The 24,426-nt window shown below is 41.4% G+C and overlaps 1 protein-coding gene across 2 annotated transcripts in view; it reads right to left on the minus strand.

The window, feature by feature from the left end:
* Sema5a (sema domain, seven thrombospondin repeats (type 1 and type 1-like), transmembrane domain (TM) and short cytoplasmic domain, (semaphorin) 5A) overlaps positions 1 to 24,426 on the minus strand; it is a 348,199-nt gene that overhangs the window by 78,918 nt on the left and 244,855 nt on the right. For both annotated transcript variants that reach the window (XM_013505908.1, XM_005407077.2), the window contains 2 exons: positions 22,130 to 22,337; positions 1,587 to 1,704 (listed from right to left, as the gene is read on the minus strand). In XM_013505908.1, coding sequence (XP_013361362.1) covers positions 1,587 to 1,704; positions 22,130 to 22,337 — 326 coding nt within the window. The remainder of the gene's footprint in view (positions 1 to 1,586; positions 1,705 to 22,129; positions 22,338 to 24,426) is intronic.

Genomic DNA, 24,426 nt, shown 5'->3' on the forward strand with positions numbered 1-24,426 from the left:
CTGGACTCCTCATTTTTCTTTCTTACTATAGAAATATACAAGATGTAATGTACAAGACAGGGCTCTGTCTTTTGCCAAGTGGGTGAGTGTAAATTTCCCTTTAGGTCATTAGCATATTTCAGATATTCACTCAAACAACCCCGGTGCCTGGGATCAATGATCCTATGCCTTAAGAACTGACTTTTTACCACTAAAAGTGCAAGTGCATGCGCAGGAAGATACGCTCATTCTTCTAAAGGCCCTGTCTATATTTGGAGCCACATTTAGAACTTGAAATATATTATTATTTTGGAGCCACATTTAGAACATTGCGTTTGACTTTCTGCAGAGGGATAACCTGTGTGCTCGGAAAGTGTCCCCACACAGGAAGTGAATTAGCACACACACCAGTTTTTTAGCTGCTGCCAAGAGACATGGCAGAAAAGTTTCCTTCCGGAAGCAAAGACCTGGAGTTACATAGTCAAAAGTTCTCAGTCACTGCATTTGAAAGCCTTCAGAGCCTGCAAGTGTGGGCGCCTACACAAACACACACAAGCCCCCTTTGCAGGAAGGAAGACCTCTCCAGCCCATGCCTGCCTCTGTGAAAGGACCCTGCTCTTCCCAGCTCCTGCCTTCCTCTCTTCAGTCTGCCTGCTTTCCCAACCTCCAGTTCAAGGATAAGCTTCGCGACCACATGGCTTAGATCAAGGCAAGGGCAGATTCTTCAAGTGGAAACACAGCTCAGAGGTCTTGGGCAATTCTAATGTACCGGGGAAACAGTAAGGGCTTCATCTGAGGATGTGCGCCTTCTCTCCCCACCCATCCTGCACAGCTATGCCCAGAATGACTAGTGGAGATCGCAGCTAGGTGCTGGTGAAGTGACTTTGAAACTTCGCAGATACAAGCAAGTTAATAGCTGTTATTTGTTGTTTATGCTGCAAGGACAGACGGGAGAACTGGAAATCATGGGATGAGGAGTTTTAACGGCAAACAAAACCTGGTTCCTACAAATGAGGACCGATGTAAATGGACAAACAAAGGAAACTAGATTTGCTTTGCTTGGATTCAAGGTCTGGCTCTAAGTTCAGGTGAGTTTCTCCTCACTATTCCGGTTCACCGTGGAAACGCACATCAGGCTGTTTCTCCCAGGCCGGCCTGTGACCCCCAGCAGGGCCTGAGAATCTGCCCCACATGAGGTTAAACTAATATCCTTCTCTTTTCCCTTTCAAGTCTTTCTTCATATCAGCTTCTGGAGTTATAGCACCCAAGGGACATGTGTGGGTGTGGAAGTTCCCATTTCATTAGTGCTAAAAGGGCCAAAGAGTCCACGCTAACTCTGCAGAGAAAAACTTCCCAGAATCAGTCAGAGGTATTATGTTCTGAGATCAAATCAGCAGTGGTTTTCTGTTAAGACAGTTCAAGCGGACACAAAGTGTGTGACAGCATCCTAGTGGCCCCTGGACAAGCCAAGTGTTAAAAGTGTTTCGAAAAGGCAGCCTGGATTTGCAAGCTTTGGGGGAAGAGGGGTGGGATGCGCTAGTGGGGTGGTCAGGAGGACCTGGATCCTGCGGGTGGTACTTCCGAAACCTGGACAGGGCGGGGCATACCGGGCAGCCTGAGAGGCTCTGTTCCCACTGCGTCATGCTGAGGCTCTCCTCCAGGCTGGTGCACTTGTTCATCACGACGTCCCAGCCACAGTAAGGGTCCTGGGCCCCGATGCAGGAGCTGGAAACACAAGGCAAAGGGTCAAGAGAGGCAGCTTTAACTCTCCAACACCAGGCAAGCCAAGGCCAGCCTGGCCCTTGTGTGACAGCTCTGATCACTAGTGATTCTCATTTAGCTGTCTGCACACACCAGTGTCGAGTTAACCATCAATTGCTTGTTTGCGTTGAATTATGTATATTATATCTCATATACAGGGCAGATGACCAAGTGTGCTGACAGGAACATTTAGGTGACATGAATGAACCCAGAATCAATTTTGCAAAGCTCAAAAAAGATAATATAGTTATCATCACCATCATCCTCACCACAACCATGATCTTCTCATCTCCTTAGTAACAGGTAAAATTCGTTGAACTTTTGAGGATAAATCCAATTCTGATATTATGTAGCCGTCTCTGATAGGCAGATATTAGTATTTTCACGTTATTTTCCCTATCCGCAGAACCATCATAACTGTCATCAGGACTCTACTGATGAGATAACCAAGGAAAATTTCGAAACTTTGAAAAAGTGCCTCAAGGACAAGAAAGTACATCTAATACGTAGTTGGTTCTAATTAACTATAACAGAGACACCTTGCTTTTGAATACTGCAGCTTTAAAATGTATTAAATTTTTAATTTAATAGTAGATTCATGCAGCTACATCTAGAGTATTATATCAGAACTTGTACATGGTGATTATTTTATATACAAGATGGATATTGCTACATGAAGATGTTGGCCACTACCTCACACACAGGAGAGGTGAAGAGGGAAAGGGGAGGAAGGCAGAGATCACAGAGCCCAAAATACACAAGAGACATCACAGTGAACATCTGGAAGCTCTCTGAAAGGGCCAGCAAGTCAGACCGTGGGAAATGGACATCAGAAACACTCCCGCGCCAGTGAGGAAGTGCTAGTGGCCTCTTTTTAGAGGTGGGATGCCAATCACAGGAGGAAAAACATTATAGAGTTACCAGCTCACCAGGAGGAAGACGAGAATCACAGCTAACTACTACACAGTGACACAGGAAGGTAGTATAAAGAAGTTGTCAGTATTAATAATACAAGAGTCAAAGTTAACACATTAATAGATTAACCACATATAAAGCACTGGTCTAGGAACTCGACCGGTATCACGTCATTTAATCCCCATTACAAACCTATAACTACAGCATTTCAGTTAAATACTACATTTATTCTTATTTTAAGATGAAGAAACTGTAGTAGGGGTCTATATCTCTCTTACACATCTAAGGGAGATATAAATCAAGAGAGAGAGTGGTTCAAGACTATCAGTTTTCAAATTATTATATTATTATTCTTTATTAGCTTGCTAAAGAAATTCAAATAGAAAGAGTTAAAAAAAAAAAAAGCTGTTATCCAGTAATAGAGCTAGGCAAGTGTGGAAAGGCATGACACTAGAACCTCAAACTGATACATGGCCGTGTGCATCCATTTTGTTTCCTGGTGAAATTTCGAACGAAGCAGTTGCACAGCGCAAAGTAAAAGCCTTTCTTCTCCAGTAGTAGGCACTATTCTTGCTAACCTAAATATTCTGGAGATATTTCTCTATATACAGATACAAGGCTGCATGTCTCTATTACGCACATATCTACATACACAATGTATAACTTTTAATTATTGTTCATATGTGATTTTATAACATATGGTAGATAATATATCACTACACACAGTATGCACAAGTGTGCTTATATATAATGCATTACATTCTGCTGCTTACACCTAGTTATATATCATCACACTATTCTCATCAATAAATATGGCCCTTCCTTATTCTATTCATTAGTTATAGTTTCCATTTTCTGGACTAAACAATACTTATTTAAATTTCTCCTTTTTAAAAGCAAGGCAGCAATGCTCATCCTGGTATAGGTGTAATATATGACAAAATCCTTCCAGAGAACTGAGGAGTTAGGAGGTTTGGGTATTAATTTTGCACCAAGTATCATGGTGGACATGCTCCTCTCAACTCTCTCTATTTCACCCTGAACACTGTAAAATTTGTTAATGTGTCTCTGCAGTAGAAAAGAGAAGAGAATTTCTTAGGGGTCTGTTTTCATTTCCTGAAGCTCTGAGTGAGGGCAGAATAGGGCAGCATGTGCAGGTGCACTTACTAATCTATCAGTTGTCTTTCCTGTTGTGTACCCTGCTCTCCATATTCCATTCCTATTTGTTTTCTCATGGGTCGTTGGCTTTCCTCCTGGCCACAGAAAGGGCCAATGTTTGCATTAAAATTTAGCTCTCTTTGAGAAATGTGCTGTCTACCATCAAATCATTTTTCTTAGGATACTACTGTTATAAAATTCCACGGATTAAATCTTGTAAATATTTTCTTTTATACCAACTAGATTTTGCGTGCCATGTTTAGAAAGAGTGTCTCAATTAAATATTATAGGGAAGTTTCCTTAGCATTTTCTATTGTGCCACATTATTTTCCTATTTGGGGTCCATCTGAAATCTAATTGAATAAACTTCCTCTCTTTCTTAACTCAGAAAAAAAAACATACATACATATTTTAAAATCTACAATTCTCAAACTTCCACCAACACAAACTCATGATGTCAAGACTAAAAACAAGGGACATGAGGATGGTTTCTTACTCTCTTTTCTCTTAAATTCCGTTATCATATGCTTCGTATACCGTTTTATAACAGTGTGAAGATCAGATTTTAAGATTCTCCAGTTTTTGAAACTTGAACATATAATTCCAATAATTTCAATAAAAATTAATTTCAGGGAACCAGTTCCACTAAATAAAATTTAATCTGTTTTTCTATTTATAAACATAATCAAAACTTCCCAGTTTTAAGATACCCAAATGATTTAATAACCTCTTTTATGCAGTGGTATGTGAGGTGAAAATAAACTATCATAACCAATGAATGTGTAAGACTGTGAGAGTGTATATTTAGGAATCTATAAAACACGGAAAAGCTGGAATAGTGGTGGCAAAACTATGGCACGTGTGTTCATTGCTTTTCTTTTCTAAAAGAGTGTAATACTGGGATCCACAAATACATCTTTTAATTTTTTACTGTAAATTTTTACCTTAGTGTAATATAGTGAATTGTGTTTCTAAATACCTTTTCCAGAAGGATACAGAAATCAGTCTTTGTGTGTGCACAAGGTAAGGTGTGTGCACATGTGCAAAAGTATCAAACCAGAAATTTCACTGATATTATGTTCTGCCTAATAGATTTGGTGCATGTTTACCTGAGAATCACAAGGGGTATAACACACCCACACTACTCTAGGATTGGTTTTGAAAAAAGTTTTCTTTTGATTTTTCTGGAAGTAGTCCAATTCAGTACAATGGCACATGAAAAACCAGATCTGCAAGTTTTGGAGGAGGTCAAAAGTGAATCATCAGATCACTCACGTGTGGATAATGAAGACAATCCATTATAGTAAAATATGTGTTTTCACAGAAGAGTGGTATGGATGGATGATGATGGTGGTGATGATGATGATGATAAAGATAACTTTGATGTTGGCCATGTGAGCCAAAGTTCCTGTGACAGTGAAATGGAGAAAGAATCGATTGATCCAGACACAGGGAACACAGACCTCCTTGATTCAGATGATGACGAGAACAGCAATGTGAGTACATATTTGACTAGTTGAAATGTTGCAAAATGGCCACACAACCAAATGGAATGATCCAATGTTAGAACTAGGTCCAAAAATATAATGAAGGTCTTGGCAGGGGTGAAATGTATTGGACAGAACACCAGCACTGCAGTTTAATGTTGGAAATTGTAATAGATGAAATGCTTCAAGATGCTGTAAAACACACAAACGCTGAAAAACAAGTAAAATGTTCTGTATGCACCAACAGTCAAATTAAAAAATGTTTTTGCTATGGTATCTCAGTAGCTGAACTGAAAGCATTCACAGGTCTGGTGTACTTAGCAGGGATTTCTTGTGGTGTTCATAAGAATGTAAAAGACTGATGGAAAAGTGATGAGTCAAAATATGGCCTAAAAATGTATTCCCTAGCCAGGAATGGTGGTGTACACCTGTAAGCCCAGCACTCTGGAGGCTGAGATAGGAGGATCACTGTGAGTTCAAGGTTCAGCTACATAGTGAGTTCAAGGCCTTCCTGAACTGCATGGTGAGACCATGTCTCAAAAAAAATGTATTCCTTGCAGATGCAAAGAGTTATGCTTTAATTTTAGAAATTTATACTGGAACTCAGCCATAAGATCCTTATTCATATACTACTACATTGGATTAAATTGTGAATAGACTTGTTGCTCCCATCTCCGAAGTTAATCTGAATGTGACATTGGATATTTGGTTTACCAGTTTCCAATTGATGTTACCTTTGCTAATAGTGCACAAGTTGACAAGGACAAGAACTGTACAGAGGAACAAAAAAAAAAATTCTGAATGAAATGTTACAATTTCAAAACAGAGAACTGTATAGCTCAATCTTGAGATTTCAGAAAGATTTACACTGGTATTGTATACAGCAAAGAAAAACAAACTGGTACTGCCGATGTCAACATTGTAACATGATGGAAATACTGATAGGAAAGCTTCAGCAAAACAGAAACCTGAGTGCAAACTTTCTACCACAAGACCTAAGGCAGAATAGATGTTATTGATGAATTATGCAGCAGCTATGCTGTCACTTGAAACACAAAAAAATGGCCAAAGTTTGTGCTTTACTCAGTCCTAAACATGTATGGCATAGTTTGATAGCTTACAAAGAAATACCAAGCCCAAAATATCACAGAAATATTTTCTTAGAGGACTGGAACTAGAACTCATAGGAGAGCATTTATAGCAGAAGAAAAATGAAATGTTTCTGCTCAGAGAACTATACAAAAAAACAAAAGGAGCACATTGGTGAGCGGGCAAGTGAAAAGGCAGGTGCGGCACCCCAAAGACCTACTATGACAACAGGAAGAAAAAAAGATGTCAACTGTGCCCTAAAGGAAAGACAGGAAAACAGAACATGCTATCTGTGTAAGTGATACTCGTGTGTAGTACAAGCAATTTTCATGTGTGATGACTGTCTCGGGTGTGACAGTTTATGCAAAGATTATTTTTGCTGTAGATTTCTATTGGTATTTTCATTGTGGTTCACACATAGGTTTTATTTCTGATATTACCACATAGGTTTTGTAAGCAAGTACACAGCTGATGTGAAAATGTTGATGTCTATTGTAAGCACTCATTACACACTTGATATTTTATCTTATTGATATCTTGTTTCCCTGCTAAGTGCACATTTTTTAACATAGTAGGAAGGTCCTGATAAAGCAAGAAGAGAAGAGAGGTGACAAAGAATGACTTGTCACATAGGAAAGGAAAGCTAAGCACATGTGCTGACAGTGTAAGCAAGACATGTGCATAGATCATATAGCTTTCATGTGTGAAGATTGCTTTGAGTGTGACAGTTGAAGCAAAGATTATTTCTGTGATAGACTTTCATGTTTACATTGTACTTCACGTAGGTTTTCACTTCTGATGTTATCTATTAGGTTTTCAAAGCAGGGACACAGCTGATGTGAAAACGTTGATGTTTATTCTAAATGTGCAATGCATATTAAGAATTTATTTTATTGATATTTTATGTTTGTGTTAACTACACATTGCATAATGTAGTGAGAACCTCCTGACAAAACAGCAAGTCCAGTGAGATGTCACGTGTGTCCTCCAAAATGCCAGGAAAGCAAAACACATGTGCTTTCACTGTAAGTGACACATATATATCAATCATGCTGCTGTCCTGTGTGAAGATTACTTAGGTGTAATAACTGAAGTAAAGATTGTATTTTGTAGAATGCTTTTGGTATTTTCATTGTGGTTCATATAAGAATTTATATCTGTTGTTCTGTTTTAGTCTTTGTACATGAAAAGCTAACTGATATTGAAAATTTTGATGCTCTACTATAAACAGTAAATATTAAAAATACAATACTTTATTTTTATGATATCTTTTTCTGTTAAGCAGTCATTGTTTAATGTAATGAGACTCATAAAATTAAAATTAATATCCATCAATAGAAATATTCTACAGAATAAACTTGGGTTTGATACACCCATGTTTATAAGATTGTATGACAAAAATGTGTTATGCTCTTAAGACAAAAGTTGCTAATGTATGAGTTGTTCTTTCTAAACCAAAACCTTAGTACTCGTGTTTAATTGCAGTGTTGGTATTTCATGATAAATAAGTGTGTTTTGGGTTGCAGTTTGGGCTCTTGTCTCTAAAAGCTCTGCCATCACTGGTCTAGAGGAGTCTCCCTGAGTGTCAACTTTGCATGTGTGGATGTTTTCTGCTGGCAAATATCCAGGTAAAGACACACCTGGGTGGAGGGGGGCCTCAGGTGCGTTTCCAGCTGTGACAACACCTGACTGTGACAGTGAGGTTGGACCTTAGCCTATCCCAGTACTGACACATCAGGTAGCTGCCTTCAGGTGACATCAGAGAGTGACTCCTTACAGACAGGACAGCCATGTGCTGTAACTTGGGTATCGCTCTGTGCATGGTGCTAGTTTCACATTGGTGGTATATCCTATGAAATTACTTAGAGAATCATTCCAAACCTCTGAATTCCCTTTTATGTTTCTGATTAAAGCAACATGATCCCTTGGAAAAATTAAAATTCCAAAAAGGGAACATTCCAGACTCTCCCTTTGCTCTGGGCCTCCCCCTGTATGACCTTGGGGACCTCAAACAAAGCCACTATATTAGCGGAAATAACATTAAGCTGATTTAAATGAAAGTCTGCCTGTAATAACAGCTCTTTCTTCCTATAATACTGACAGTTCTGAATGTTCTTAACATTCCACTTACTCCTTAAATATTACTATTTCTATCCAAACACAAATGCCTCATGTATTAAAACTCCATGTATATATGAATATAATGTATTCACATAAAACACCTCACATCATGGCAAAGTTCTCATGATCTATCTCTACCTTTAATGTAAATTATCCTTTAAGAAAAGCCTATCCTCACAAGATATTAATTTTGGAAGTTGAGCCTTTTAAATTGGCCATGTGGAAAATCATGAGTGTCTGATGAATGTGGTCATCATGAACATGGCCTTTCTTTATCTCACTTTGAAAAGCTTTTTCCTATGTGAGGAATATTTTTAATAAAAATTTTACCTGGATTCAATCATTCCTCATTCTATACATATATCATAACAGTATAAGTATCCTATGAAGATATCCAATTATAATTGGGCAATAGTCAATAAAAATTCCCTATAATTTGTTAAGAGCTTCATTTCTCATTAAATGTATTTCCCTGGTATCTAAAAATTTCTGACTTCAAGAAATGATGTTGGTCAGAAGCCATGGGTTTAATGTAGAAAGTATATTTACTGAGAGTAGAACTTTGATTGAAATATATTTAGGGGCAGTCCTTACATTCTAGAAGGTTACCATTTTTAAATGTAACTTGAGTTTATTTTTAACTGATGGACAAAGACATGAAAATTGCAGATACTAAAGGGGTAATGTGATGCTTGAGTATGTGTTAATAACTAAGTCAGGCTAAGCATAACTGTCTCCTTCAACATTTATGAGTTGTTTACAGTAAAAAATTTTAAACTCCTTGCTTCTAGCTTTTTTTTGTGGTACTGAAGATTGAACCCAGGGCCTTTATACTGAGCTATATCTCCAGGCCTTTATAAAAATTATTTTGAGACAAGATCTTGCTAAGTTACAAAAGAAGGCTTTAAACTCTTGATTCGCCCAATTTGGCCTTCTAAGTAGTCAGGATTAAGGGTGTGTGTTGCCACACACAGCCCTGCCAGCTGTTGGAAGCACACACTTCATTAGTGTTATCTAGCACACCAGAATTCAGTACTATCTCACTGTAACTGAGTACTCAGTGTTCAACCTTTCCCTCCCCTTCCTTCTTCTCTTCTTGCCCACGCCTCTGGCAATCACCATTCTACTCTCAAATTCTATGACGTCAACATTTTAGGTTCTACAGGAAGTGAGATCTTGTGGATTTTAACATTGTGTGTCTGGTTTATTTCACTTAACATAATACTGTCCAGTTCCATTCACGTTCCCACAACGTGGGAATGACACAATTCACTCTGCACTGTTCTACATTTTTTAATCCATTCACTAGTTGATAGATACAGGTAGTTTCCATTCCTTGGCTTCTATGAATAGTGCAACAGGAAACATGGGAGTGCAGAGTCTCTTGAACATGTTCTTTGAATTCACATTCTTTGAATATACAACCCAGTAATGAGATCGGTACATCACACAGTATTTCTATTTTTAATTTTTGAGAAGTTTGCACACTATTTTCCACAGTGGATGTACTAATTGCATTCACACCTCCAGGTCAGAGGGTTCTCCTCTCTCCACATTCTTACCAACTCTTGTTATCTTCAGCCACCTTGCTAGTAGCCACGCTTACTGGGGTGAGTTGGTGCCTCACTGTGGTTTTGATTTGATTTCCCTGATCATTAGTGATCTTGAGCTTCTTTTCATACACATATTGGCCTTTTGTAAGTCTGATTTTGAGAAATATCTATTTAGGTCTACAGCCCATTTTAAAATCAGCTTACTTGGAGGTTTTTTCCTATTGAGGTTTAGCAGTTCCTTGGATAAACTTCTACTTTCCTTTTAACAGGACAATAACCTGAATAGATACCTCAGTTCTTCAAGTACATTTTAAAATTTGCAGTTATATTGCCAGTTAGTTTCAAATTTCCATATTGATATGGAAATTTGAGGATGTATCACTGAGTACTACTGTGCCTGTACTTATTAGATTACTTAAGTAGCAATTCATTTACTTGTCCTTTTAATGTCATGCTATATCAATTTACTCCTGATATTAAGCATTTTGCCATATTGACAGAAGGTATTCAATAATTATAGGACTCTATAAGGTTTCAATTTTTCACTCACTCACCACATACATATGAGTGCCTCATGGAACTAGGTGCAGAAATGCTACTTGTGCTACGGCAAACAGCACACTGACTGAGCTCTAAGAACCTGACAGTTAGTAAGGAAATGAACATTAAAGAATTGCAATCCTGAATATCAACTGCCAGTCAAAAAAGACAACCCCAAAGTGTCTTTGAAGTCCGGAGCATCTCCACACTTCGATGGATGGGGCTGGAAAGACAGTACACAGGGAGTGACTTTTAAACTCGGATCAAGGAGGGAAATAGACAGGGTCCACTTGATAGCTGTTAGCAACCTGGTCACTCCAGCAGAGGTCGGCTCAGGAAGGTACCGACCTGAATAGGAGAGGCCCGGCTTTGAAATTTGAGGAAGGAAACAAGCTCCAGCCCAATTAAAGACTTCAGCTTCCTTGAAGGTGCAGCACACTGAGAAGTGTACCCCAAATGCTGGGCAGAAAACACATTTCAAATAATGTATTAACTTTTTACTAGCCTTATAGTGGTCATCAATGTATTGGTTTTGGAATAATCCTTGTCCTAATTCCCAAGACGATCTGAATTTCTTTTCCTAAGCATCACTGTTATCATACATTTCAGAATCCACTTTTTTTGAGAATCGTGATTAAACACAGCATCTTACTAGGAATAAGATAAAGAAAGTTCCAGGTAGGCAATAATAATATCCTGGAGGAATGTCTTCTGAGACATCAATAAATCCTTCAAGGAGTAAATCTAACTGGAACATATATTTTCTTAGATTTTTTCTTTTGCAAAACTTGGACAATATCCATCTCCCATAGCTGTTTTGAGGGTCATATATCAGGCAGTTAATACAAAGTATTTTTGGGAATAAGGATAGATGCAGACATTTCAATTATCCCTTATATATAATTATGTTGTTATATGCTATTAATTTCTACGGTGCTTAAAAACAACTGACAGTAAAATTACTAAATCCATGAATAAAGCAAAGTGAGACACACAGTGAATTTCATTAAGTTATGGGAAGTATTTCAATTACACATTTGGATCAATTAATAATGATTTCTGACCACTTGCACATAGAAGGAAAAATGTCATGGGCTGAGATGTAAAGAAGAACACAAATGAACTTGAAGTCCAGCAAGAGAGAAAGAACACATCTGTGCACATCAGCTAGTTCCCGCCACGCAGTGAGAAGCTGAGACCCTGGTGCTCTCGGAGGCGGAGGAGGGAACAGTGGGCCAGGGGAGCTGCCAGGACGGGTGCTGTGAAGCTGGCTTTGCATACAAGATTGGGATCAGCTGAATGAGATAAAGGTTGCTGGTCATGACAGCCCTATGAGGGACGGCACGGGATCACGTGTAGGTGGCATGATTAGGAGGGAATTGCCTTCAGGAGCCAGGCTGTGGTTTCCTTAGCATTTAAAAGAAGTGTAACAAAATGCTGGAGTTTTGCTTAAACAGTGAAATTTGGCTGTGGTAGACAGGATGTAGCAACAAAGGAACCTGAAATTTAACTTATAATTCCCAAAAACAACCAAGATACAACCATAACTGCGATAGTTTTCTTAAATTAAGATGCACTCCAAATAAATAAAAATACAATTACTAGTAAAAATATATCTCTACTCATTATACATATATTGCTAATACATGCCACAATAATTCATTATATATTCTAAGATTACTAAATGAATTCGGTGACCTAAATAAATATCTATCAGTGACTATGATGGTCAATTGACTGACTGGACTGAGAAACATCTAGGAAATTTGTAGAGTTCACTTCTGTATGCCTGGCAGGCATGTGTGGCAGTAAACAGAAAGCGGAGACCAGCTCTGAATGTGGGGTGTCTCATCCAACAAGTTAGAAGCTGGGTGGAAAAAAGCAGAAAGAAGCAGCCCACAAGTATGGGTTCTCTTCTCTGTCTCTGCTTCCTGCCTCCCATGAGGTGAGCAGGTTTTCTCCACCACACCTTCCCTCCATGATGGTTCTGCATCACCATAGGCATAAGAGCCGTGATGCCACCAGACAACTGACTGAAATCCCTATGTCAGGTATCTTGCCATAAATTTTCACGTCTTTAATGTTAATTTCAAATAATCAACATGTCAATGATACGACAAACAGTTCTAATTTAAACCTGAAAAGGTGGATGCAACTCTCAAATTTTCCTGAAAAATATCAATTAAAAATAAATTCCCCATATGATCCGACTTTCTGGCTTTTGGATATAGATCCAAAGGAAGAGAAATGTGCTTCCCAAAGACATGGGAGCTTGCCCATGCTCCCTGCGGCACTTTGCATAGTAGTTAATATAAAAACTCAACCTGATGCCCATCAATGAGGTAATGAATAAAATGTCATCCACAGAGACTACTGTATTCAGCACCAAAGAAGAGTGAAACCTTCTTGTTTACAGCAACACAAATGGAACTAACACACATGATATTTAGTGAAATAAACCAGACACAGAGAGACAAGGACATATGTTCTCTCACACATGCGAAAGTTAAAAAACAAAAGTCAACTTGAATATGAGCCGTGATTACAACAGGCTGAGAAGGTCGAAGAAGTCTGGATTTGATAAATCCAATCTGTGTATGTGTATCCACACAGCACGCTGCATTCCATTAACATGTACAATTAATACATGTTTTTTTAAGTGTTTGAGCAGCAGAAAAAACTAAACACATAAAAATTGGTATAAATTTCATAGTGAATAATTTTGGAAAAGCTGAGAAGTTAAAAAGGTACTGAAAATAAAATACAGGACATCTGAAATAAGCAAACCCAAACTGCTCCATGGAATTCAGTAATCCGGGCAGCTTCTTGGGTTTCTGTCTTCCTGTGCTCTGCGATGGCTTGTTTCACCCTCTCATCAGGCACTGAGCCCTGAGCAGCGTAACTTGGCCTCCCTGTGTGTTTCAATCACTGTCAGATTCTTCCTGAAACAAATATGTTTCTCAAATAGCCAAGTCAGTCCCAAGACACTCTTCGCCACGAAGGCTGTCTGAGCTTCGGCCAGTGTTGTGCTCAAGGATCAAACACAGGGCAAAGGAGAGCCCAGAGGGTATCAGAGCCCAACATATGGTTTCACAGCTCAGAGAGGGCAAGTAATTACCATGGAAGACCTGAAAAAGCCATGTCCATGTGTCTGAGAAGGGAAAGAAAACAAATCACCGCTCACTTCTTTAGGGAACAGCTCAGGCTGTGTATTCTATATTCTCTGCTCTATACACTGGAAAGATTGCAGTTAATGCATGGAACAGAACCTGGACTGACCAGGCACTTTTCAAACAACTTCAAGATCTTTAAAGGTAGGACAGCAAGTCCTTGCCAGATTAATGTGCTGTCTGTTTGGTCCACAGAATGTGAGACACAGCTGGCAAGGAGAGAAAACTCAAGTAAAGGAATAGTTTCCCTTGTCTTTCCTTTAATGTCTTCTGACTTACTTTGATTTTGTTTTGCTTTAGGTTTTATGTTTGATTGTAACTCACATCTGGGAAAGAGGAAAGTTTTAAATGCAATCTTTCACAGAATCAAAGAGACTGAGTAGGGCCACTCACAGGCAGCTCTGGCTCCAAAACAGACAAGTCAAGCAGAAGAGGAAAGGAACCATCTTGTATTGAACTCTTACTGTGTGCTGACCCATTGTATTCTCTGAGTCTGTGCATCTGGTAGCACACTCATACAGACCATATGCCTGCAGGAAGAAATTCTGAGAACCTGAGTATTACAGACAAGACCTAAAATGTACTCCCAAGTCTCATGTGCTTGGAAGTTGATTGGGTCATGGGGGTGCTGCACTCATCAGTGGATATGCTGAATGGGATGCTAGGAGCCAGGGACTGGTTAGAAGCTGGTCACTAGGATATGACCTGGAAGGGTGTATTCTTGTCCCCAGCTCTGCCCTTCCCTCTCTGCTTCCTTTCTGCCATGGGATGACCAACTCTCATCCACCACACTTTTATGCCATGCCATTTTTGCTTTGGAACCAACTAACCATGGACTGAATCCTCTGAAAACCATGAGCAAACTAAAAGCCTCCTCATTTAAGTTTCAAAGCGTTGTGTACTTTGTCAGAGCAGAGGAGAAGTGACTACAACGAGTAGCTTTTTTAATCCAAATGCTTATGCTAATTCCAAAGCTCATGATCTTTCTATATGCGTGATGTTTTGCACACACATGGGAACAATCATTTCCTTAATGCTCATTATTTTGTTGGATTATGCAGCAAATAAAACCTTGGAAAGCTTGGACGCTGCTACTTTAAATAATTCAGGTACAGGGCCTTAGAGCCTGTAAACCTGCTGCAGCCCAAGCTTTCCCATAGGGTTGTTTACATGGCTTTGAACTTAGGAGTGCAAAAGTATGAGGACTCGGGTGTAGATATTCAATAATAAAATATTTTCACTGTGAGCTCTTTAAATTGCACTTCTCAATGAAAGTATAAAATGTTGGTAATTACATCAATTTTCAAATTTATTCCACTGATTTTTAGAACACAAATTGCCATTCAGGGGCTGGTATAAAGTTTTTTTTTTGAGCTGGGAATCAAACTCAGGACCTCATACTTGCCAGGCAGGCGCCATGCCACTGAGCTATATCCCCAGACCCTAAACTGTCTTAAGAAAAAGGAGAATGTGGAACCCAAAACTGTTGGATGATTAATGCAGCACTAAAGAAAACTAGGAGCCTACAGGAGTGGGTGTGGTATGTAGAATATTTTTAGTACACTTCCTTGCTCTTAGAAATCTGTTCCTTATTATAACAATATGTGGACATTAAAATATTTCACAAAAGAAGTAAACCCACCCATAGTCCAGAAGTGTAGTGAGGGGGTTGGGCATTGCAGAAGGCACAGGGAGCCCCGTGCATTTGCATGTGATGCTCTACAAATATTTCCTTTGCTTTTGTTGTCTGCCTGGACCAAAATGTATGTTTCTTTCACTGCCAAAGATGGATTTATCATGAAACAAGGACGCTTAAACTTCTTCACATCTTGAAGGCATTTAAGGACCTGCAATTGTCCCCAAAGAATTCCCACTTAGAACTTGATATTCTTTTCTTTAGGCAGATCCCTCTCAAACTGTATAAGCTTCAGACCTCAGAAATCTATGTCTCCCTTTGATTATAACAAAACAAACAATAGGATGCCTTATGTTTCTTAATTTACTAGTTGCACATGTTCTTGTTCTGTCTTCTGGGACACATCAAGGGGTTCTTTCTCACTCTGCCAAGGGCTTGGCAACTGCCTCCTGACACAGCAGAGAGACACTGTGTTCCAGCCCAAGCTCAGCTTGGAACTCCTCTCAGAGTAGGCTCCTCACAACTGTCATTAGCACGTTGGTACGGGTACTTTCGGTCTTTTCTTCTTCCTGCTTTTTGAGTAGTTACATTGACCATGTGCACATAATGTTGCCTTGTTCTTTTCAGTTTCTGCTCTATCATACGGATGTTTTCACAGTCACCATTTAATGGCTTCGGAATAATCCACTCAATGACTAATCCACTGAATATGTGTCATAACCTAGTGAGAAGTTCTCTTGGAGGTGTAAATTGGGGATTAGAATCCTAGTTATGCTTCAGGTTCAGCTTTAGAAATCTCTGAACAGGAATGGCAGGTGGGGAGATCAGGTTGCAGTGTGCTCCAGGATAAGACTGCAATGATAAACCCATCTGGGAATGGGCATAAGGTAAACCCAAGGCCTGTTGGCTTATTTCCACAGTGTGGATTCAGACAATGTTACTTATGACAGCATTTCTTATTAGACTCCCAGCCCCACAAGGGCAGGGTCAGGGATGTCTCATCTGTTACCATACACACAGGGCCTAGCTTCATGTTTGGCATGTGTTAAATTCAGTAAAAACACTATGAATGAATTCACCAAGGGCAATACAGTCCTGGGCAGCTTGGACAAAAATTCAAGACCCTGAGCATCGGAGAATAGCAAATTCAGTTTGAAGGGAAAATTTTACTTTGTAAAATGAGTCCATATCAGTGACCTGCCAGATGGTGATGTGATTCATGACTGCATGGTTGAAGCTGTCTTGCTGGGGTCCCGGGGGTATACTGCAAGTTCTCTCTACACCTTGTGTGATTTTCCTACAGGCAGATGCTACTTTTAGAGAATATTTAATTAGTAGAGAGGCCAGCCTATTAACCCCACCTTTAAAACGCTGCCCTTTAAAGCAATAAATGTCCTGCAGTCACCTAATTCCATGCTAATTCCCTTAATGAAGTGTTAATTCCTTTAACTAAATGACACTATTATAGACTAATAAATGAGAAGTGACCAGACGTAATTCAGGCCAGCGGAGTTAACTTCTCCCTGTAATGGTCACATCTTTCCCTTGAGTTTTATAAAGCACAGTGTGGAAGATGGGGCCCTCCTACTTCATATATGGGCTATGATTTTTTCTGTTCTTAGGTTTTCTTTTCCAATTATCTCAGAAGGAGGAATGAAAGACAACAAACACCTAAATTCCAAGAGTTTTTCAATGTGTTGCATATCCCTATACATTTCAGTAAAAAGAGCTTTATACTCACACAGAAATTTCGGCTTTATTTTCAAATTACAAGTAAAATAGCCGAGGATAGAAGGAGAGGGTCCAATTGCTAATTCCGCCTGTCTTAAGTGACTCACCATGCGGAGGCCAAGAGGAACCCAAGAGCATAGAGCTGGTCCGACCTTCCCACCCCAGCTCTTCAGCTCAGCTGGGACTGCCTGGTCATATGGGACCTGGGGTCTGTCTGTCTTTTTATGAATGACGAGTGCTCCTGCATTCTCTGGTTCACATAAGCCCTTCATCTACAAAGCCCTTAACTCTACAACCTGCTAGCCCTATCTCATAAACTGTGGTGTCAAAGGAAAAATAAATATTGGATAATAGAGTGTATATAGTGTAAGTGACATTTACAAATATCTGGCTAGAGAGTAAACCTAAGTTCTCTGTACATAATACATTTAGTTCATAAACTGGCACATATGTAATGGAAATCCATGCATTCAAAGGCATACGATAATGATCTAATTTGGGAGTCATTGACTGCTGCTCATGGGCCACATCCAGCTGATCACCTAAGGCCCCAAAGTAAAGCTTAACAAGAGCTGACCATGGGAAGCTTCGTCAGAGTTCCCCACAGTCCTCCCGATCCTGGACATGGGAAGACACCAGAGGCTGCTAATGGATCATGGCCCACACAACTGCCTGTGTTCCTGGAGGGACTGCTGTAAGTCAGTCTCCTGTCATCTCTGGGTTCTCAGATGGTGCAAGCTTCTTGCCTCCAAGCCAGCCCCACCAAGGAAGAGAGCCACAGGCTCTCAAATTGCTCAGCTGTGTCTAGTCGCCTCCTGGGCAGAGGGTGCACTGGTTCCCATGTTGCGTGATCACCTGACACATTTTCTTCTGTTATTTGGCTGTCTATGCAAGAAACAAACTGAATATAAAGCAGATCACAGTTTCCTCACTGGGAAACCTGTCAGCCTTGCTTGGGGCACAGCCTCACCCATTCACTGTGGTCCCTCTCCAGAACAGAGCAGAGACCTGGCAGCAGAGAATCTCTGCCTGGTAGGCGTCAAGGTTTTCCTTTCCCTTTGCAGAGAAAACCCCCTGAGTCACTGATCTAATCAGTGCACTATCAATGCACTATCCTTAAAAGTTTCTGTCATAAGCCCTCCCATTCTTTTCCAACACTTGAACAGCTGTGATCCTCATAGTACCAGGAAGATTGCCATGTTTCCTTAAAAGGAAATAACATCTTGATTTCTAGACATGACCATGGAAGCCCAAGTCCTGTGGCTGGCCTTTGCTTTCTAAACCAGTGAAATGGGAAGTTGAACAGGTAGTCCAGAGAGCCTGTCTTTGCAAGTGAGAATTAAGTCACCAACTGTTCTGGCTTTTCCACCCTATGCCTCCCTGTGGTGACCTTTTTCCACTCTAAGACAAAATGCTGCAGTGTCCCCACCGTGAGCCAGGTACCCATGAGTGGGACCTCCGCTTCCAGGTCTCAGCTTCCAGGCCTTCCTCATACAGTACTCAGAACTTGGCCCTCCAGGTCCTAGGGTGCTCAAAAATTACTAAACATTAACACATTTTATGAGACTTGTGTGTGGTCAGGCAGTCCCAGCATGAAAAATGAAGTGGATGGTTAGTAAAGCTCCTTCTGCAGTCCATCCCCCGAAGTAAGCATCCATTCCTGGGAGCTGGCTTTCCTTCATGTCATTTTCCATGCTATTTATTAAGTGCCTCAAAATGCTAACATTAAAACAAGTATTTTCTTCTCGACTTTATCATCAAACTCGATTAAAATACAAGTTCTAAAATACTGCTCTATTAAGATAACCTTCCTATGGGAAATGCACGTTTTGAACCACAATGCATGCCAACTGTGAACAGGGCAGGAGGGGCTTTGTCAGTGCCCACTACCTCCAGGAGCAGGATCGCACCCAAAACGAATGGGAGTAGAGATGCACCTTAGAATCCTTAGGAAAGACAGGACACCAAACCTGCTTCATGTTTCTTTGATCTGCCTGACCCCAAGCACTAAACCAGAGTTAGTTGGAAAAACCTTGGGCAGCTGAATTCTGACTTTCCCACCCCTCAGGAGCTCAAAACCTCCTCCTGTGAAATCTGACCACTGCCCTCACTCTACCTAGACAGAGAGCAAGCCAGAAACACAGCATGAGCCACAGGGTCACACAGACCTGCTCTCACCAAGGTCCACAATGCAGGTGAGCTACGTGACCTTGTCCAAGGCACCAAAGCTCTGAGCTGTGACCTTGTCATCTGAATAATGTGGTGACACGCCCCTTCACTGTGAGCATGGTTGTGATCAGTAAGGAAAATGGTGATAAAACCTAGCACTGTGCCACACAGATAAGAGAAATTTGTGAAATGTATGATTCATGATCACTTATAAATGTTCAGTAGATATCACTGTACGTTGTCTTTGAAAAACAGACATTCAACAAAGTGAAATCTGTAAATAAGATTTTGAAAGACCAAATGATCCTTCAGTGGTTATATTTACATTTGAGGACACTGATCATTGGGTCAAGCTCAATTCATCTTTTTAAATACTTCAAGAATTTATTTATAAAATGGACTGTGCAATACCAAAAACAATTCCCAGCATCCTACTATGAAAAGTACTGTGCAAACACACTAGTATGCATCTGCTACCCAACTCTCTCTATTGGTATGCAGTCTACTGTTTTGGATATTTTTGAAAATTAAATTTACTTTTGTTTTTTAAAAAAGGCCACCATTTTCCTCCCTGACTGGTAAAACAAACAAAACTACCCGACAGAAGTATATTAGAAATAGCTTGCTTTTCCTAGTGAATGTGACTGAGAAGTTTTCTTGTTTCTCTGTAGGGGGAAAATAGTGAAGAAACCCTTGAGAAGAAACCCAGAGGGACTCCATTCTCACATGGAATCTTAGAGGCCAAACACGAGCCACCACCCCCCCCCCCCGACTCTTGGCAGAGCACACAGAAGCAGTCTGTGGTCCGCGGCGGAGTTATCTCTTATTCCCAGTGAAAAGTCAACAGCATGGAGACACAGCTCTACACTGAAATGGGAAACTCTGCTCATCCAGGAGTCTGATGGAGACAGACAAGTGACCCTGTGCTCCTTGAAAGAAACAGTAGAGGCCCGAATGTCTCCCTGGCCTCTGAGGCTGGTGGCTCCAGCCCCTGTGGATTCAGTACTGGCTTAAAATGTAGCTGCGGGAGATCGGCAACACCTTGCTGTCTTTGTGACCTCACGTAGGAATTAGGTCTCTGAGTTGCATGTTTAACCCAGACTCAATGGAGCAAAGCCATCTGAAAAGGAAGAGTGAGTGGCCTTGTGGTTTGGAAGCCACACGTTCTTGTTCTGGCAATGGAATCGTCCTACAGACTGCTCAGACCTGTGTCTTCCTGTGCGTTATCCCATGTCAGCCCCCTCCCCAAATTCGTCATTAGGTCTGGAGGTCACTGAGCATAGTTGGAAGCCTTCTAGCCAGTTTCAGCATATGACAAGCCTGGGGGCTGGACAGTAGCCTCCTGTCACCCATGGAACCACCAACAGCTATGGAAGAGTCTTCCCTGCTCTTGGCTTGCTCCACAGGGAAATTAAATCTGAACAAATTTCCAACAACCATTGGTTACACACATAACAAATGGTTGTTAATAAATATCACTATCTTATTTTTTTTTTTTTTTTGGTTTTTCTCCGGTACCGGTCACTATCTTATTAATGATCCCCAAAGCATTGTAATCCACTGGGAGGGTCCTGACAGTGTTCTGTAGTCCTCTGACTCCAAAGGAGGCATTGTTTGTTAGATTTTATTTTCTAGAATGGTCCTGAAAGGAATATTATAATGATTATACATAAAACCTTCCTGCTATGTAAGAATACTCCTTTGCAGAAAGCTTTTGATTTTACACAATGCATATTATCTCATTTGATGTTACACCAATTCTCATTGTTAGGAAAGAATATGAGGTCTGAAATACTTCAGAAAACAGGCTCAAGAATTAGCAAGGACAGGGCTCCACCAGGAATCTCAGCCTCTTTCCCTGGGCTGCTGCCCCCATGCACCTTGTTTAGAAAAAGAATGGCCTGTGTGCAGCAGGTTTTATGAATGATATAGCAAAGACCATTTCTACACCAAATCTGCAATTATGTATTGTTTTGGGAATGGAACTGAGCAAGAGTAATGCTCCCTAAGAACCCTGGAACTATGATTTCCCCAAGGGCATCTTTTGTCACGGGTCAGAATACACATGCAATTTGCAACATTAAAACACGGGTCATGTTTTTGATGTGTACAACCCTTTTCAAGTTCCTAGGTACCTGGGTCTGCATTTTCCACACTCAAGTCCAAAGATTCCATGGTCAAGAGCAACATCCATGGAAGATTAGAAGATGAGCCTGGTGTGTGGAGGGGGATGGCACTGGGTTCCCTGTACCTATAGGAAATCCTCTCTGCTCTCCTGCAGCCACATGCAAGATCTAGAGTCTCATGGGTGAGACAGCTGCCAAAGAAGAACATGCCCAGCACCCTGTGGAGCTCTCCAGGGAGGATGGCAGAGCATCCACATTGGCTCTTCTCAGGGTTATCACAAAAGGAGCTTTGAGCTAGGAGTACACACATGATAATATTCTCTATCTGGAGTGTGTGTTTGTGTGTATGTGTTTGTATGTGTGTGTGTTTACATTTAAATAAAATATAAACATAGATTGGAGTAACAGTAAATATTAACACTTTTACTGAGTGTTACAGTGCAGTGAATAACCCATCTCCACCCTGATAACCGCTCACAGACATAATGTCTGTGACATCCTCTATGGATATCATGCAGGTTAGGCTCATCAGAGTCAATCTATTTGCATGAAGACCCTGCATTCTGGGATACAGGAGGTACAGGGGTATCAAAGTCCTGAGCCCAGTGGACTGCAGGGAGGCTGAAAGCCTTTACTCCTGTGCCCATCCTTGGGGTGAGCTTGTGTAATGCACCAACGCTGCGCACCAGCTTACCTGCGCGTGTGGAAGAACTGACACCGCTTCAGGGGGATCTTGACCACGTGCTCCCGCAGCCCCACAAACAGGACGCTCTGGCTGTGGAGGATCTGCAGGCTCCGGATGGGCTCCCTCCTCCTCTCTGGGAAGAGCTCAATCTCTTCCAGTAAACAGCTGCTTGAGGTCTCATTCAGAGGTGCCCGTACTTTCTTAATGGTGCCATAATCTGTGAAGGCGACGGGTGGGAAGAAAACGAGGTCAACACATTTCATAGCTGCTTCTCCATGAAGCAGAGTAACAGCACACACAGCCCTGGCGAAGCAGTCAGCAGTTATTTGAGCATCTTTCAAAACTGCAGGCACTCAGGTCACCTCCAGACCTACTCAGGTGTCCACTCTGGACATGGGGCTCTGGCATTGTTGCTTTAAAGCTTTCCAGAAGTGCTAACAAGTAGTCAAGGATGAGGGCTGCTCATTTACTATTTGCCTCCAGCTTACTATATTGTCCAGTTGCATGACCAGGAACTGAGAGTGTATTAAAGATTATTGTGCCTCAAAGTAGCAGATTTTCTGTGGAGAATGTCAGGAGAGAGAACGCTCTGAAGGACAATCCTGGCTCCCCTGTGTAAGAGGCGGGGACTTTGCTGACAGGCCAGGGAAGACACGATGTGAGTGACAACTGCAAATCCACAGGACAAGAGACGCAGCTTCCTCCTGGGGAAGTACGTGCATCCCTCTCTGCCCGCTTCCTCCTCTGTTCTCTTGAAAAGGATCAAGAATATTTTGGCATTTGCTGTGTGCTGGGAAGCCTAAAAATATAGCTCCTGAATTGGAGGGAAGAGACTGTGTGAGTGCAGGAGGCAGAGAAGAGAGTGAGGAGAAAGAGCGGGGTTGGGGAGGAAGGAAAAGAGAGAGAGAGGAAGACAAAGGGACGGAGAGAGGAAAGGAAAAGGCGCTGAAAATGCAGGTGGGAGATTCTCGCTTTGTGGCTCTTGGGAGATTTTTCACCATCTTGGCACAGCACAGGGAACACGGGTTCCAGAACTAAACTCCATCCAATGGTTTAACAAAGACTCCTTGATGCCTCTCTGCTTTTTCGTTGGTGAATAATCACTTTCAGGAACCCATTCAAATTCCCACAGGCCAATGTCAATATCATATGTGTTTCAAGTTCTTAGGCAGTTGAAAAGGATTCAGTTTTTGAAGATCTTCAATAATTTGACTTGAAACAGTCATCACTGGTCAGAAACTGACAGCGCACATTCTGCATCTGATTTTCCAGCTGAGGGTCTAACACAACATTTCAGAGAAAGTTGCCAGCATGGGTTCGGTTCCCGCTGTGCCTCCCTCACCCGTGGGTGTCCGGTCACTCGTGGAGTCCCCTCCGAACAACCCCTTCCCTCCGCCATTGCCAGCCACCTCCTGCTTCCTGCTTCTGTGCTCACACAGGGTCAGTCCCAGTCCTGTCTCCCAGGGCAACCCTTGGGATACTAACACCTGTGGTGTCTGTCTTCCTGGCTGGGACACCACTATCAAATGCTGGCCCTGTCCCTGCAGCTGACGTTCAAAGTATGGAGATACCACAAGGTCTCACTCTCCAGGTCACCACCGTCTTGTTATGCCTCCTACAGCCTGGTCTCAAGGATAATGGCTCCATTACCCCAATACCACACCACGGACTAAGACCCAGTCCCCCTGCTGGACTCTCTGCTCCTCATCCAGCTCACCTGGTCCACATCTAACTGCTCCTTGCTACTCTTCACCTCCACTCCGAGTTTAGACCACCTTTCACCTGGCTCTCCCCAAGAAGTGCTCCAACCTCCTCCCTGCATCTAGAGTCAGACAACATGGGGACCCAGCTCTCCTGCCTCGCTCACTCTGCGTAAGGGCATGTGCAGTGGGGGCCACCATGGACTGTGCTGGACCTGGACCCTCTTGACATCTGGCTCCACACCCACCTTGCCCCTCTGTCTCCAGCCTTCAGAACTTTGTGCAGCACCGAGAGCCCTGGTTATGCTAACCTGGTGTATGCAGTTGCTCTGCCCAAAGTGACAACTGGTGGTGTCATTTTCACTCAGCTGCAGAAAGATAAACCCAATTTATAAAACAGACCCTCTCTCAAAACACACAGCTATTTGATAGGAGAGGACATGATCATCCTCTGGGGCTCTGTATTTTGTTGCTGTTTTTATTTTTACAACACTTATCACAGACCCAGGTTTAGCTGACTTGTTCTGTGGCTTTTGCACTCCATTTTAAGCTCCACAGGGCGGGAGGATGGGTCAACTTTGTGCAGCGGATACTACTGTGGCTGTA

Source organism: Chinchilla lanigera, unplaced genomic scaffold (genome assembly GCF_000276665.1).
Source record: "Chinchilla lanigera isolate Chin_1 unplaced genomic scaffold, ChiLan1.0 scaffold00103, whole genome shotgun sequence".
NCBI lineage: Eukaryota > Metazoa > Chordata > Mammalia > Rodentia > Chinchillidae > Chinchilla > Chinchilla lanigera.